Source organism: Acipenser ruthenus, unplaced genomic scaffold (genome assembly GCF_902713425.1).
Source record: "Acipenser ruthenus unplaced genomic scaffold, fAciRut3.2 maternal haplotype, whole genome shotgun sequence".
Lineage (NCBI taxonomy): Eukaryota > Metazoa > Chordata > Actinopteri > Acipenseriformes > Acipenseridae > Acipenser > Acipenser ruthenus.
In genome coordinates this window covers 9431-26446 of record NW_026708649.1, presented here as the reverse complement: position 1 = coordinate 26446, position 17016 = coordinate 9431, and the positions used below count along the sequence as shown (strand labels likewise).

Here is a 17016-nt window from a genome sequence, read left to right as displayed (position 1 = left end):
TTTACAATGCTTCCCTATGCTTTACCAGACCTCTGTGCTTTACAATGCTTCCCTATGCTTTACCAGACCTCTCTGTGCTTTACAATGTTTCCCTATGCTTTACCAGACCTCTCTGTGCTTTACAATGCTTCCCTATGCTTTACCAGACCTCTCTTTGCTTTACAATGCTTCCCCGTGCTTTCACTGGGCTTTATTACACTTTGCTGTCTCACACACAGAGAACGCATAGCTCAACTCACACACACACAGTCTCTCTCTCTCACACACACACAGTCTCTCTCTCTCACACACACACAGTCTCTCACACACACACACACACACAGTCTCTCCCTCTCTCACACACACACACAGTCTCTCACACACACACACACACAGAGTCTCTCCCTCTGGCTCCGGCTGGCTCACCGATCATGGCCTGGATGCAGCTCCTGACCAGCGCGGGCAGGAAGCCGTGGTAGGAGGCGGTGCCAGTGCAGTCGATGATGCTGCTCAGCTTGGGGGTCCTCTCCAGGTGAACGATGGAGGTCAGAGTGCGCAGAGAGGCGGCCTTAATATCCTGCAGACACACACACACACACACAACAACACAAAAGCACACGCAATCATCAAGCAGGGCTTGAAGTCTCTGATCACAGGACGTCCATTAAAAAAAACACACCTTATCTGGAGACGATTGCGTTTCCGAATTCAACTCGGAAAAAGCTGTTCAATACAAAACAACGTCGCTGGTTTTTACCTGCATATCCTGACTGAGCTCCGCTTCATTTTTCTCAAACAGACGTGACTGATTACCTGAATGGCTCATCGCTGTTCCTAACGGCTTTGCAAATCTTGCCGTTGCCCAGTTTATAGTTTTGTTTACAGAGTTGTCCTGACAGATTTTCTTTTCAGCATAAAATACTGATAGCAAGCATTTAAAAAAAAATATATATATATCACCTTGATTTGTAGCAAAGAAAAAAATAATTCGTCTTAATTAATTAAAACCCAGTCTTTAGTAGGTTTTTTTTCTTTTAGAATGCAGAGCCAGCTTAACTACCAATTAAAAAGGGAGAGAGTTGGAAAAAAACCCGAAAAGTTCAAACCCTAATTATAAAATTAACATGGACACTAAAGTTTAACTGCTAAAGATATTATGCTATGAAACTGCAGCCATTGTGGCTCTACCCTGGAGTCATCCTCCTGTATTAACTATAGGAAATCTGGAGCCAAGATGACCGACACAGGGCTCCAGTTGCCTGGTTTCCTGGAGACAGTGAAAAATACCAAAACGCTGTGAAACCGGACCAAAAAGATAAAAAGATGATAGGATATAGGACATATGACCGCGTCCCTTCTCACCATGAGCTGCTTGTCTGTGATCTGCAGCACGTCCACCAGCTCCTCGATCAAGCCGTTGTACAGGATGCTGTTGGCAGAGTCCTGCAGCGCGTTTGAATACACTGCAACACAGAGAGACACAGAGGCGGGGGGGTAAATATAGTAAATGAAGAAATCACCTCACTTATCATCCGATCCTGGACACGGTCAACACAGCTCAGCCGCGCTGAAGCTTTGGGATCACCTGCGAGGATTTCTGACCCAGCTGCTTCTCTTTAGACCATATTCTCACCTGCCAGCCCACTTCCCAAACCTGCGTTTACCCCCTGAAACGCCAACCTCGTGCCAGGGCTTCCCAAACCCCCGGTCCTCGGGGTGGGGGGCGGGGACCCCCTGTGTCTAAACCCCCTAAAAAACGAATACAATTTGCTTCATTAGAGCTATTTAAATAATTTAAATTAAATAAAGTTGCAGATTTCAAGGTATTTGTAAAATGTTACAATTAACTTGAAACATCCAACTGAAAAAAAAAAAGTCTAATGAAGCAAATGAGTTTGAGAGGAGTAATTAATAATTATTAATTTGTATCTATGCACATTCCTCTCTCTTTGGTCAGTATAAGAATCTCAAACCCTGCGGGTAAACTCTGTGTGAAAGAAACAGTGAAGGGTACAGGAAGGAGCAGACAGGCTGCCCTCGCTGGTTTCGTTCTCCTCACCTAGAATGGAGATGGCGTGCAGTCTGGCCTGCACCGCCTGCAGCCTCTTCTTGTGATTGGAGAATCCGTGAGCCAATCGGATGTGCGTGAACAGCAGGATCTGCGACGAAAGCACAGAGATTTATAACCCTTTAAAAAACACCCAGGCTGGCGGGGTGAACCGCAGCTGGGTTCATACATAGACAGATTATTTTAGCACAGACTGCAGTCCTTCAAATTTAAAGCACACTTTTTCTTCTCAATAAAGTCCTGCATCTTAAATTGGGAGTACTGTATAGAGATTCATCTATTAAATTGAACAGAAGACACGACTGTCCGATTGAATCAACCCCAACATACAGGCAGCTGTTCTCAAAGAAGCGGGGAGATAGAGACAGATAGATGGACGGACAGATAAATGGATGGACAGAGAGACAGATAAATGGACAGAGACAGACAGATTGACCGAGATATACACACACAGCTTATTTTCGATCCGATCAGGTAAAGACTGCATCCTGATTCCTCGCTACACACAGCGAGTCGCTCTCCTCCCCTGACTGCCTCTGCTCGATCGAGGCCAGCCTGTCCGAATCTCACTCACCTGCTTGTCCTTGGGGATGCTGTACATGAGAGTCAATGACTCCATGATCTCCGAAGGGCTTTCTGAAATCTGAAACAAAACAACAGTACAGATCCGGGTGAGCGCTGGCAAAAAAACACCAAACCAGCAGCCTGTTACAACTGAACATTACAACAGAGTGACACTTTACATTGCAAAATCACACACAGCATGAAGGAGGCTGACCTGCATCTCAATGCCTCACACATTCAAAATACTCCCAATACATTTTAAAAGGCTGAAATTAAACACAATTCTGTGTGAGTGTATATATATATATATATACACACACACACAGAATTGGCAGGTACACAAAAATGTGAATAATTGATAAACAAAAAATATATATTATGCAGTGTGGAGTAGTGGTCAGGGCTCTGGACTCTTGACCGGAGGGTCGTGGGTTCAATCCCAGGTGGAGGACACTGCTGCTGTACCCTTGAGCAAGGTACTTTACCTAGATTGCTCCAGTAAAAAACCAACTGTATAAATGGGTAATTGTATGTAAAAAAACGTGAAATGTGAAATAATGTGATATCTTGTAACAATTGTAAGTTGCCCTGGATAAGGGGGTCTGCTAAGAAATAAATATATATATACATATATATATATGCTCTAATGAAACCCAGCTGTGGTTTACGGGAGTCCAGGCTGATCAGATGGGACACACAGTGTCTCTCGCAGGCTCGCTCACCTTGTCCAGCTGCTCAATGTGGATGTAATGTAGTGCGTTGCTGCTTGTCTGGAAATTACAGTGCAAGAGACAACGAGATCAGCAACCCAGAACAACAAGAAAAATAATCAATCATAATTCTACTACTAATAATTCCACTAATAATCAATTGTACTACTATTATTAATAATAATAATAATAATAATAATAATAATAATAATAATAATAATAATAATAATAAATAATAATTCCACTACTAATAATCATAATTCTTCTACTACTAATGATCAAAATAATAATTATATTAATCAATTCTACTACTAATAACAAAGCAATTATTATAATGTCAAAGCAATACAGTCTTCTAGAACAGAACAGACTGGATGGATGTTACGTGTTAAATTCAATTTCTCATGATTTTCATTGAGTTTTTTCACTCTCTCGTTTTTCTTCCCCTCCAGTTTCACCTTTCTTTCTACTTTGACCTCGGCACTCGGCTCTGCGTAGAACTCAAAGTGCAGCGTCGTCGCACTGGGAGGGTATTTCTGAGAGGAGAGAGAGAGAGAGAACGAGAGAGAGAGGGAGGAGAGAAAGTCAGAGGCAAAACCACAGTCTATCTGTGCAGCTTTTAACACTGCAGGCAAATCAGACTCCTATTGCACAGCAGTGTCACCCAGTCCAGATTTTACTACCAGCTTGATCAGCCCCAGTGTGTCTAGCTAACAAGCTCAGGTGTGTCTTATTATTAAAGGCCAGCAGTGTCGAGTAGAGGTCAGGGCTCTGGACTCCTGACCAGAGGGTCATGGGTTCAAGCCCCGGTGAGAGACACTGCTGCTGTACCCTTGAGCAAGGTACTTTACCTAGATTGCTCCAGTAAAAACCCAACTGTTTAAATGGGTAATTGTATGTAAAAATAATGTGATATCTGTGTAGTGTGAAATAATGTATAATGTGATATCTTGTAACAATTGTAAGTCGCCCTGGATAAGGGCGTCTGCTAAGAAATAAATAATAATAATAATAATAATAATAATAATAATAAACACAGTGAAAACCAGGACTGGATCACACTGCTGTGCAGCGGGAGTCTGATTTCCAGACCTCAATAAATTAAGAAACGCATTCAAGGAATAAGTAAGTTAAACACAACTCACCATCATGGCTAAATCCCTACAACACTCTGCTAGTCCAAACCCGTTGTCCTTCCCTCCCCAGCTCTGAAAGACGAAATGAAAGGTTCCCATTATAAAAACAAACAGAGACACACTTCACCCAGTTGCTGTAGTCCAGACAGCACTGCTATGAGAATGAAAGCATATTCAGACTTGTTGATAAAGCTGAAATGATGCTGACCACCAGCCTAGAGTCACTGTAATGCAAATCTGCCATCAGGTGATGAGGGGAAGATACACAAATACCTGACATGGTTACAATAATCCACGATATCAGTAATGATAATATATACAGTTTTGCATCACTCTATAGAATGAATTAATTCTGCTTCGTAAAGAAAGCTGCTGAATAACGTGAGGTTAACATATCGAATTACACACCAGCGCTTTGGAGCTTTTCCCCCATATACTTAACTGAAAAACTGAATCGAAAAAAATGTGACATTTCGAAATCTAACGTGAAATAATACTGTACGACTATCATGGCTTCTGGTAGACTTTTTTTTGGCAATATCATTTTGTAGTTTCTTTGATTACATGAAGTTTAATAAACACACACCCACCCAAACACACACAGACAGAGAGAGAGAGAGATACCCCCCCCCACACAGACAGAGACACACACTCACTGAGAGATACCCCCCCCAACACACAGAGATACCCCCCCCACACACAGATACCCAAACAGAGATACCCCCACACATACACACACACAGATGCCCACAGACACACACACACTCACTGAGAGATACCCCCCACACACACAGATACCCCCCACACACACAGATACCCAAACACACAGATACCCCCCCACACAGATACCCAAACAGATACCCCCACACACACAGATACCCACACAGAGACACAGACACACACACACACCCCCCACACACAGAGACACACACACAGATACCCAAAAAGATACCCCCACACATACACACACAGAGACACAGACACACACACACACAGATACCCCCCCACACACAGATACCCCCCACACACAGATACCCAAACAGATACCCCCACACACACAGATACCCACACAGAGACACAGACACACACACACACCCCCCCCCACACACAGAGACACACACACAGATACCCAAACAGATACCCCCACACATACACACACAGAGACACAGACACACACACACAGAGATACCCCCCCACACACAGATACCCCCCACACACACAGATACCCAAACAGAGATACCCCCCGCACACACACACACACACAGACAGACACAGACACACACACACCCCCCCCCACACACACACACACAGATACCCACACAGACACACACTCACTGAGAGATACCCCCCCACACACATACACACACACACATACCCACACAGACAGAGACACACACTCACTGAGAGATACCCCCCCACACACACACACAGATACCCACACAGAGACACACACTCACTGAGAGATACCCCCCCACACACATACACACACACACATACCCACACAGACAGAGACACACACTCACTGAGAGATACCCCCCCACACACAGATACCCAAACAGAGATACCCCCGCACGCACACACACAGATACCCACACAGAGACACAGACACACACATACACACAGAGATACCCCCCCCACACACAGATACCCCCATACACAGATACCCAAACAGAGATACCCCCCCACACACACACACACACAGACACACACCTCTGCCAGGTGCTGCAGTCTGGACAGCAGCGGGGCCCGCTTGTCCGAGCCGAGCCTGGTGATGTAGTTGGATCTCTTGCTGAACACGTAGAGCAGGTTGAGCACGGCCAGCACCACCTGCATGTCACAGGAGGCCAGCAGCGTCGTCAAGTGCTGGAGGGGAGGGAGAGAGACACGACACAGAAATCAATTAACCATCCTTCCTGATCCCACGTCTCCTGAGCGTCGGGTATTTATATTATAAAACGAGGGCTCCTGATAAAACCCTCCCAATACAAAACAAAAATAAAATACATTAAAAATAATGAAGTCTGGGTGTAGGTCAATAGACACTGGAAATGGCGACTCCATTCACGTTGACTTCACCCCTTTCCCATTAAAAACTACAAAACAAAAAAAAAAACTCCCTTTCCCACTGCAGCTGGGCAATGCCCCTCTTTCCTGACTCCTCCCTATCGCCAACTCGTTCTGAATGCTTTAAACCGCCCCCCACCCCCCACCCCCAAACTCCTGAGTGACAGCACAGTCCTGCATTTCTATTGGAGACTGTCTCGTTCTGTACCTCTACGGAGCTGTAGAGATGTGTGGAGAAGCTGTAGTCTAATCAGCAGGGCAGTGAAGTTCAGCACAGCCACTAACAGGCTCGTCAGACACATTATAATATATACTATTACATATATTATAAATCATTGTATTTCTAGTTGATTATAGTTCTCGTTCTGTACCTCTATGGAGCTGTAGAGATGTCTGGAGAAGCTGTATTCTATCAGCAGGGCAGTGAAGTTCAGCACAGCCAGCAACAGGCTCTTCAGCTGGCAGTTCGCTGGCCGGTCACACACCAGCATCCAGGACATGGTCTCCACAGTCTGGCCGGCGTCTGCCAGGATCCCATCGAAGCGGTCCAGCAGGTCGACCCAGTGGTACAGCTCGCACTGGGAACAGTGGGGAGGGGCACGGTTAGGGAGCTCTGTTGGGCAGAACCAGCTGACAGCAGGAGAGAGAGAGAGAGAAGGAGGAGAGAGAGAGGAGGAGAAGGAGAGAGAGAAGGAGGAGAGAGAAGAAGGAGGAGAAAGGAGGGAGAGAGAAGGAGGAGAGAGAGGAGAGTGAGAGAGGAGGAGAGAGGAGAGAGAGAGAAGGAAGAGAGAGGAGGAGAGAGGAGAGAGAGGAGGAGAGAGAGAGGAGAGAGAAGGAGGAGAGAGAGGAGAGAGAAGAAAGAAGAGAGGAGAGAGAAGAAAGGAGAGGAGGAGAGAGGAGAGAGAGAGAGGAGGAGGGAGAAGGAGAAGAGAGACAGACAGAGAAGTAGGAGAGATAGAGGGGGAGGAGAAGGAGGGGAGAGAGACAGAGAGTGCGTCTCTCTACAGCCCTGTGTGTGGAGAGCGCCCCCTACCTTTCCAATGTTCCATGTCTTGATCTGCTGCAGCTCTTGCAGGAGCTGTTCATTGTGACATGCCTTCAGCTTGTCTATGAGAGCCCTGCAGTCGGCAGGCTGGAGAGAGGAGGAGAGAAATTTTAAAAAAAAAAGGGAAAAAGTTAAGATAAAGTTAACTCAAAAACATCCAAGTTTAGTACAGGGGGAAGAGAGAGAGAGAGAGAGAGAGATGCAGACAGTTATTGAAACAGGTCAGTAGCCACACACACACACCCAACCCCATTAACATGCCTTTAAAAAACCAAAATCAAAGCGATCTGCGTCATGACAAACTGAATCACCGCGACCTACAAAACGTGAACACATAAGGGTGGCAGACAGACGGCCTCTAGATTCGACAGGTGTGATGAAAACACAAAGTGACACACACACCGACTGCCGTCAGCCTCCGTAAAACCCTAGATTTGGATAACCGAAGATGATCCTGAGCAAGTTGTGTCACAAAATCGGACGAGCGTTTCTCTAGACAGACAGACAGCCTCCACATACCCCCCCCCCCCGATTCTGAAACGCTCAGTAACTCCCACTGAAGGGAGACGAAACATTTCTGCAGACGTGCACACATGATGGGATGCACGCGACGTTCCAGGATAAAAAAGAAAAGTCAAAAAAAAGCCTGCAATGAAAAAAGAAAAAAAAAGTCATAAAAACGGTTTTGTTTCCTCACCGCCTCTGTAGGGGTTTTCTTTAGCTTGCTTCTGTCCACTTTCATTGTCGCTAGTTTCTACTTTCTGCTCCTGATCAAAGACAGAAAAAACACACACACATTAGATGACGTACAGTTTTTTTTTTTTTTTTTAAATCACGACTGAAGCGCGTAAACCACAGGGATATCAAACCACTGCGCGGACACAGAGGAGAAAGAAATAATCATATATATATATATATATATATATATATATATATAAGAAGTTTATTATTATCTGGTTATCAGATTATACCCAAATGCAACGCCCGAGATCTGGAACAGGAGTCTAGCAGCGTGCGATAAAACTGTAGGTAAGATTTGACGCATCGCAGTCACTGTGTTGTGTGTAAGGCTTGGGGGTCCAGCGGGTACAGAAAAGGGGCTCGATACCAGGAGGTTCAAATCCCGGCTGAGCCGCTGACTGTGTGTGTGTGTGTGTGTGTGTGTGTGTGCGTGTGTGTGTGCGTGACCCTGAGCAAGTCACTGCACCTCCTTGTGCTCCGTCCTTCGGAGGAGACTTAAAACAAACGAGCTCCTATTGGAAGTGACTCTGCAGCAGCAGCAGCAGCAGCAGCAGCAGTTGTTGATGATGCAGAGTTCACCCCCCCTAGTCTCTCTAAGTCTGCTGAATGACTCAATAATAATAATAATAATAATAATAATAATAATAATAATAATGCTGCAAAGATCCGGATTTTAAGTTTATGAAATGTTTAAGATAAGAACAGGACGGTGTGACGCGATTCTGCTGCTGCAAGAAAGAATCACTCAGCGAACAACCTGGCTTTCGCCTGCAGTATTTAAAAATAAATCAATCAATCAATCAAACATGCATCGCAGGGTTATGAATCACAGCTTCCCGCACCGCAGAAAGCACTTAATAAAATGAGAGAGCTTGTTTAAGAGCCCTGATTGATGACAGCAGTGCGCTGGTGCAGCCTCCCAGCACAGATCGAACTCCCCTCACACAAGACCAGGGAACCACAGGGATAGACTAGCGCAGATCAGACATCCCTTAATAAACATACTGCACCACAAGAATGCGTCTCCGACAGGACCACAATGCCACACTGCCTCCCAGTCCCTCAGCTCTAACCACTATGCTAGGAAACACTGCCTCCCAGCCCCTCAGCTCTAACCACTAATCTACGGCACACTGCTTCCCAGTCCCTCAGCGCTAACCACTAAGCTAAGGCACACTGCCTCCCAGCCCCTCAGCTCTAACCACTAAGCTAGGGCACACTGCCTCCCAGTCCCTCAGCTCTAACCACTAAGCTAGGGAACACTGCTTCCCAGTCCCTAAGCTCTACTCACTAAGCTAGGGAACACTGCTTCCCAGTCCCTTAGCTCTAACCACTAAGCTAGGGAACACTGCCTCCCAGTCCCTCAGCGCTAACCACTAAGCTACAGCACACTGCTTCCCAGTCCCTCAGCGCTAACCACTAAGCTAGGGCACACTGATTCCCAGTCCCTCCCAGTTAGACGTGCAGTTCACCTCAATATTTTACTGGGGAAAGAACATAAGCTGGGTGATCAATACTAAGAGAGTGAACGGATATCCCAGTTCAGTGAGGCAGGGCTGCCGGTCACACTGAACTGCTCTCTCGCACGTCCAGGTGGTTCTGAGTTTCACATTGATTTCCCCCTCGCTTTGTTCAGCAGCTTTGCATCAAATGCATCAAGGTACTGAAAAACAACAAGGAAACTAAGAAACATTTTAAAAAATTAAATACCGCCATTGTGTAAAAACGATTTTCTTAATGAGACGATGCCGGACAAGCGATAAACGATGACAATCAATAAACACTCATTAAAACAAGAAACAGATCTCTCTAGACTTGGCAGGATTAAAACTTTCATGAATTAAAAATAATTTAAAAATTAAAAAAAAAAAAAAAGGAAGCGCGTCGTCTTGCTTTTCTGGAATCATTTCTCCTTCCTCATCACGCAGCGAACACAACACCACCACAGAGGGTCTTCAATCTAGAGCAGGGTCCCGGAGCGCTGCTTTTCATTTCAACAGAGCTGCTTGAAATCGAACCTGCAGGATTGGGGTCTCCAGGACACACACACACACACACACACACACACACACACACCTACAGACCCCTCACTGACTGACTGACTCTCTCTCAGGACTGACACCCTGCACACACACACACACACAGCGACTGACTGACTGCAACAGACTTCCGAGGACTTCAACCTCAGCAAATCAACAACTCAGACACTGACCTATAAACCCCTCACTCACTGACTCGCTCTCTCTCTCACAAGCACAGGACTGACTCACTGCAATACACCTACTGCACACCCTGCACACACACAGACCCCTCAATGACTGACTGACTCTCTCTCAGGACTGACACCCTACACACACACACACAGACCCCTCACTGACTGACTGACTCTCTCAGGACTGACACCCTGCACACACACACAGACCCCTCACTGACTCTCTCTCTCAGGACTGACACCCTGCACGCACACACCCCTCACTGACTCTCTCTCTCTCAGGACTGACACCCTGCACGCACACACACACACACACACACACACACACACACACACACACACACAGACCCCTCACTGACTTTCTCTCTCAGGACTGACACCCTGCACACACACACACACACACACACACACACACACACAGAGACAAACAGACCCCTCACTGACTCTCTCTCTCAGGACTGACACCCTGCACACACACACACACACACACACACACACACACACACACACAGACCCCTCACTGACTCTCTCTCTCAGGACTGACACCCTGCACACACACACACACACACACACACACACACACACAGACAAACAGACCCCTCACTGACTCTCTCTCTCAGGACTGACACCCTGCACACACACACACACACACACAGACAAACAGACCCCTCACTGACTCTCTCTCTCAGGACTGACACCCTGCACACACACACACACACACACACACACACACACACAGACCCCTCACTGACACTCTCTCTCTCTCTCTCTCTCTCAGGACTGACACCCTGCACACACACACACACACACACACACACAGACCCCTCACTGACTCTCTCTCTCTCTCTCTCTCTCTCTCAGGACTGACACCCTGCACACACACACAGACCGACCCCTCACTGACTCGCAAATGAGTTCAGTGCAGCTGTTTTGCATCAGATGACCTCTGGTCCAGTTCAGCAGAGTCAATAAAATCATTGCATTACCAACACAGCGTAACAGGAAATGAGGTACATGAGGAGAGCTTCACATTCTTATTAAATTCAGCAGACGATTTGTATCCGGAGACTAGGGGGGTGAACTCTGCATCATCACCAACTGCTGCTGCTGCTGCTGCAGAGTCACTTCCAATAGGACCTCGTTTGTTTGACGTCTCATCCGAAGGACGGAGCACAAGGAGGTTAAGTGACTTGCTCAGGGTCACACACACACACACGCACGCACACACACACACAAACACACACACACACACACACAGGGAGTCAGTGGCTGAGCCGGGATTTGAACCTCCTGGTATCCAGACCCTTTCTCTAACCGCTGGACCCCCGAGCCTCACTTATTGAGGTGCTGACAAACCTAACATACACCTTACAAAGCGAACGACTAATTTGCTTAATTAGAACCCTTTTAATTGTTCTTCACTCATATGTAAAAAAATTTTAAAGTTGCAGGTTTGAAGTTGTTTATTATACCATGTTATCTTGAAATCTCTCCAACTGTTTAATAGCTGAAAAAAAAAAAGTTATAAATTGAACAAATGATTAGTTCAGGGCTCACTTGGAACAAAAAACAGTGAACTGGACTAATGCAGCAAGTAGGTATAGGGTAAGGTATATGTTAAGATAAACACACACATTTATAATACCTGCCTGTTTATGTAAGGGTGTATTGTGCTGATGTGATTCAGGCAGTAAACCGCACCTGTGGTTCACAAGCAATCACTGTCCCCTACAAAAACAAAACAGTGTGACCAAAAAAAAATAGATTAAATGCAATAAAAATGAACCTGTCTCTGGGATAATTACACAAGAAGCTGGCACAGGAAAACAAAGGCAGCGTGGTCAACTTTCACTTTCATTTCAACCAGCGATGGAAAGACGAAACAAAACAAGCCTGACTATTTATCACCCCCCCGGATTGGAAGGGTTTCTCTCGATTGCGAAATTCTGCACAAAATTATTTTGATTTTATTTTAGGTACGTTTTATAACTAGGAGGGGACACGTAATTCACAATAACCAGGAGACGACAAAACGAAAAGTCATTCGCGAAGCTAATTTAGCAAAAATAAAAATAAGTTTTTAAAAAAAAAAAAAGCACTAAAAGAAAGGATTACTAATTCAGGGTCAAATTAATTATAAAAATAAACTACGTCTACGTTATAAATTGAAGCTCACGTAACAACTGCGTGTGATATTCTAAAAATAATACATCGAGACAAGAAACAGGGAATAAAAACACACACCTAATACTGTATAAATATAAATATATATATAATCTATACAGCGGTGTATGCAGCAGGATTGTGTGCAACAAGCCCGTCCAGTCTCACTGTATCCGCGATCAAAGGGAAATGGAGCGCCCGGCCTCGTCTTGGCCTGGTGCGGTAACACGCCCGCAGTCCCGGGCAGGCGGCCGCGGCGTCGTTTTAAACGATTCCTAGCGATTTTAACACGTCGTATTTATTGTTCAGTGTGCCGGGTCGACCGTTTCGAAAACTGCCGTGTGTTTAAAAGTCGTGTTCAAACCGCGTGAGGTTCAGCAACCGGACAGCCGCTGAATCATCCTCGCTAGGCCCTGGTGTTTTAGTACCGGCGGATTTGTTTACAGTCGGGTGTCACTGCAGAGACACGCACACGGACACGCACACTGACACGCACACTGACACGCACACGGACACGCACACTGACACGCACAGACACGCACACTGACACGCACAGACACGCACAGACACGCACACTGACACGCACAGACACGCACACGGACACGCACAGACACGCACAGACACGCACACGGACACGCACACACGCACAGACACGCACACAGACACTCACAGACACGCACACTGACACGCACAGACACGCACACAGACACGCACACACGCACACACACGCACACACACGCACACAGACACACACACAGACACGCACACAGACACGCACACACGCACAGACACGCACACAGAGACACGCACACACGCACACACACAGACACGCACAGACACGCACACACGCACAGGCACACACACACGCACACAGACACGCACACAGACACGCACGCACACAGACACGCACACACGCACAGGCACACACACACGCACACAGACACGCACACAGACACGCACACACGCACAGGCACACACACACAGACACGCACACAGACACGCACACAGACACAGGCACACACACACGCACACAGACACGCACACAGACACACGCACAGACACGCGCACAGACACGCACACAGACACACAGACACGCACACAGAGACACGCACACAGACACGCACAGACACACACACACGCACACAGACACGCACACACGCACAGGCACACACACGCACACAGACACGCACAGACACACGCACAGACACAAGCACAGACACGCACACAGACACGCACAGACACACACACACGCACACAGACACGCACAGACACGCACACAGAGACACGCACACAGACACGCACAGACACACACACGCACAGACACACGCACAGACACACACACGCACACAGACACGCACAGACACGCACACAGAGACACGCACACACACGCACACAGACACGCACACAGACACGCAGCTTTGGGATTGCAAAATTAAATCTTTCTGACCCCCCAAAAAAACTCATTTTCAAAAATGACTTGTTATTTACTGATGCAATACAAAAACCATCACAGCGATTATATATATATATATAGAGAGTAGCGTATTAAATAATATTTCGCGATACAAACCTTAAGCAAAAAGGGGACGTGTGTGTGTGATGATGTTGTCAGCGTGCCAACAATTTAAATACAAATACGAGGCTAAGTAAATAATTCAAACGCGTCGGGCGGCGTGAAAATAACAACATTTCAAAAAAGCCTCTTATTTAAAAAAAAAAGAGCCCCCCCCCCCCCCCCCCGTTCTAATAATGCTCGGGTTATCTATTAACGACATTATTAATATATGCCCCTCTGGGTGTTCTGGTCTATTTGGTATGGAGAGAATAACGACGCCAGCTGAAAGCGTCCTCGCAGTATTATCATCATCATGACATGTCGGGGACTCTGGGCGTGCGATTAATCGATTAATCGACTTCATAAAAGCACGACACACACACCTCACTGCTCTTAACCATCCCAATCCATACAATAACACCTCACAATCACCAGCAGAAATATTATTCTTATTATTTATACACTGTAGGCTCCTATGCATGTTTTAATGCATCCCCCCCCCCCCCCCAAAACAAACCGGCCCCACCAAACAACGTTTCTCGAAGTTACTCGATTCATCCCCCAGGAAAGCACCCAGCGTGAAACGCAAACCCAGGTCTTGAGATTGTAAAAGGTACAGTGTTTTTATTTAGTTTTTTTTAATTATATTATATAACACCCCCCCCCCACCCCCCCCCGGATCTCTAGATCTCAGCAGCTGCAGTATATTTAGCTCCTCGGCCACGATCTCACGTTTCACCCCGAATCCCCCCATTTTGCGCCCCCGCTCTCAGTATATGATATTATAATAACCCCCCCACCCCCCCCCCCTAGTTTGTCTGCGATCGCCCCCCCCCCCACTCCCGCCTGACTGTCCCTCTTTCATTTATTTTTTTTTGATTTCCACTCCATCTTCACCTTCGTTTTTACCCCGCTGTCGGTACTGTAAGTGCCCCCCCCCCCCCCCTCTCACACTCACGGCGTCTCCCCCATATCCCACACCTCTCTCTCTCCCCACAACTATCCTTATTTTCTCCTCCCTCCATCTCTTATTTCTCTAATCTCTGCATCTATCCGTCCCATTTCAAAACTAGTTACCAGAGACAGCAAATTAAAAAAAATGGCGGTTCACACAGCAGTCCGCCCGGGTCTACCCTGGCAAAACCGCCCTTTTTTGGGGGGCTGCCGATCCCCGCAGAGCCCCCTTCCCCGCCACCCCGGGTTCCCGGTCACCCCGAGAACACGTCCCCCTATTCCCCGGCTCCCCGACCGCCTCCCCCCCCCGGCTTTAGAAGATAAATTCTCGGTTACCTGGGGCTGCGGTTTATTTCGCCTCCGCCATCTTACACCAGCGAGCAGGAGAGACACAAATCTCGCGAGAGCGCGCGGGGTTTCCTAGTCTTCCGACGGGCAGATAGGCGACTCCCACAACCTCCGCCATCTTGGGTTCATAACGAGGCTCAACTCCAGCGATTCCGAGGCAAATGTAATAATAATATATAATATATATATATATATATATATATATACACACGACTAAAAAAAAAAAAAAAAAAAAAATTGACATTAAAACAAATAAACCCCAAAGCGCTACAGCTCGATTTTATGAAATGCATGCCGGGCAGCTTATTTAATTATTTATTTTCTGATTTTGACAGGTGTCCGTCAGTGACTGACGTACGTTGCAGTGATCTGTCAAGCCCACGATTATGTAAAACCGAGCGGCACAAAAATGGCATGGAAACATATTCGAAAATTAAGCCGGGCAGCAGTGTGGAGTAGCGGTTAGGACTCTGGACTCTTGACTGGAGGGTCGTGGGTTCAATCCCAGGTGGGGGGACACTGCTGCTGTACCCTTGAGCAAGGTACTTTACCTAGATTGCTCCAGTAAAAACCCAACTGTATAAATGGGTAATTGTATGTATAAATAATGTGATATCTTGTAACAATTATAAGTCGCCCTGGATAAGGGCGTCTGCTAAGAAATAAAGAATGAAAATATTTCCAGTCATTGATTATTGTTATAATGTATAATTAGTCTATATGTATCATTATTATTATTATTATTTTCAGTGAATAATTAAGACCGCATCCCCCCCCCCCCCCGTGCATGCTTTTAAAGGATTGGAACTGCAGATCAGAACTGGCGCGTGTCTGTCTCCGTGTTCTAATCCGGAACATTCAAGTCAGCTTGCAAACAGCCGCGTCAGTCTGCCCGGCGGATGCCGAAACGTCGGTCGTAGATAATTATTCAATCATCAATGACTTTTCATCTTCGTGAAGTATTCTTAGTGATTGATGAGTATCCTGTTGGACCATGATCCATTCTCTCATTCTCATTCTCTCTCTCTCTCTCTCAGGACATTAAAACGTGTAAGATCTCGTCTAAAGACATTTCAGAGGGCTGGATCGTATCAATATCAGGGTCTAGCGCTGTATATTATAAAGACATTTCAGAGGGCTGGATCGCATCGATATCAGGGTCTAGTGCTGTATATTATAAAGACAATTCAGAGGGCTGGATCGCATCAATATCAGGGTCTAGTGCTGTATATTATAAAGACATTTCAGAGGGCTGGATCGCATCAATATCAGGGTCTAGTGCTGTATATTATAAAGACATTTCAGAGGGCTGGATCGGATCAATATCAGGGTCTAGTGCTGTATATTATAAAGACATTTCAGAGGGCTGGATCGCATCAATATCAGGGTCTAGCGCTGTATATTATAAACACATGTCAGAGGGCTGGATCGCATCAATATCAGGGTCTAGCGCTGTATATTATAAAGACATTTCAGA

The 17016-nt window shown here is 46.3% G+C and overlaps 1 protein-coding gene across 1 annotated transcript in view; it reads right to left on the bottom strand.

The window, feature by feature from the left end:
- The window catches only part of LOC117967549 (E3 ubiquitin-protein ligase HUWE1-like), a gene marked incomplete at its 3' end in the record, with an annotated part of 29515 nt that extends 13870 nt beyond the window's left edge, over window positions 1-15645 (bottom strand). Inside the window, 12 exon segments of the mRNA XM_059021498.1 lie at window positions 406-556; window positions 1342-1442; window positions 2039-2138; window positions 2622-2690; window positions 3334-3381; window positions 3780-3857; window positions 4467-4529; window positions 6168-6320; window positions 6893-7099; window positions 7555-7653; window positions 8264-8333; window positions 15528-15645. Of these exon segments, the coding sequence (XP_058877481.1) occupies window positions 406-556; window positions 1342-1442; window positions 2039-2138; window positions 2622-2690; window positions 3334-3381; window positions 3780-3857; window positions 4467-4529; window positions 6168-6320; window positions 6893-7099; window positions 7555-7653; window positions 8264-8308 (1114 nt within the window).
- Between the last annotated feature and the right edge of the window lie 1371 nt (window positions 15646-17016).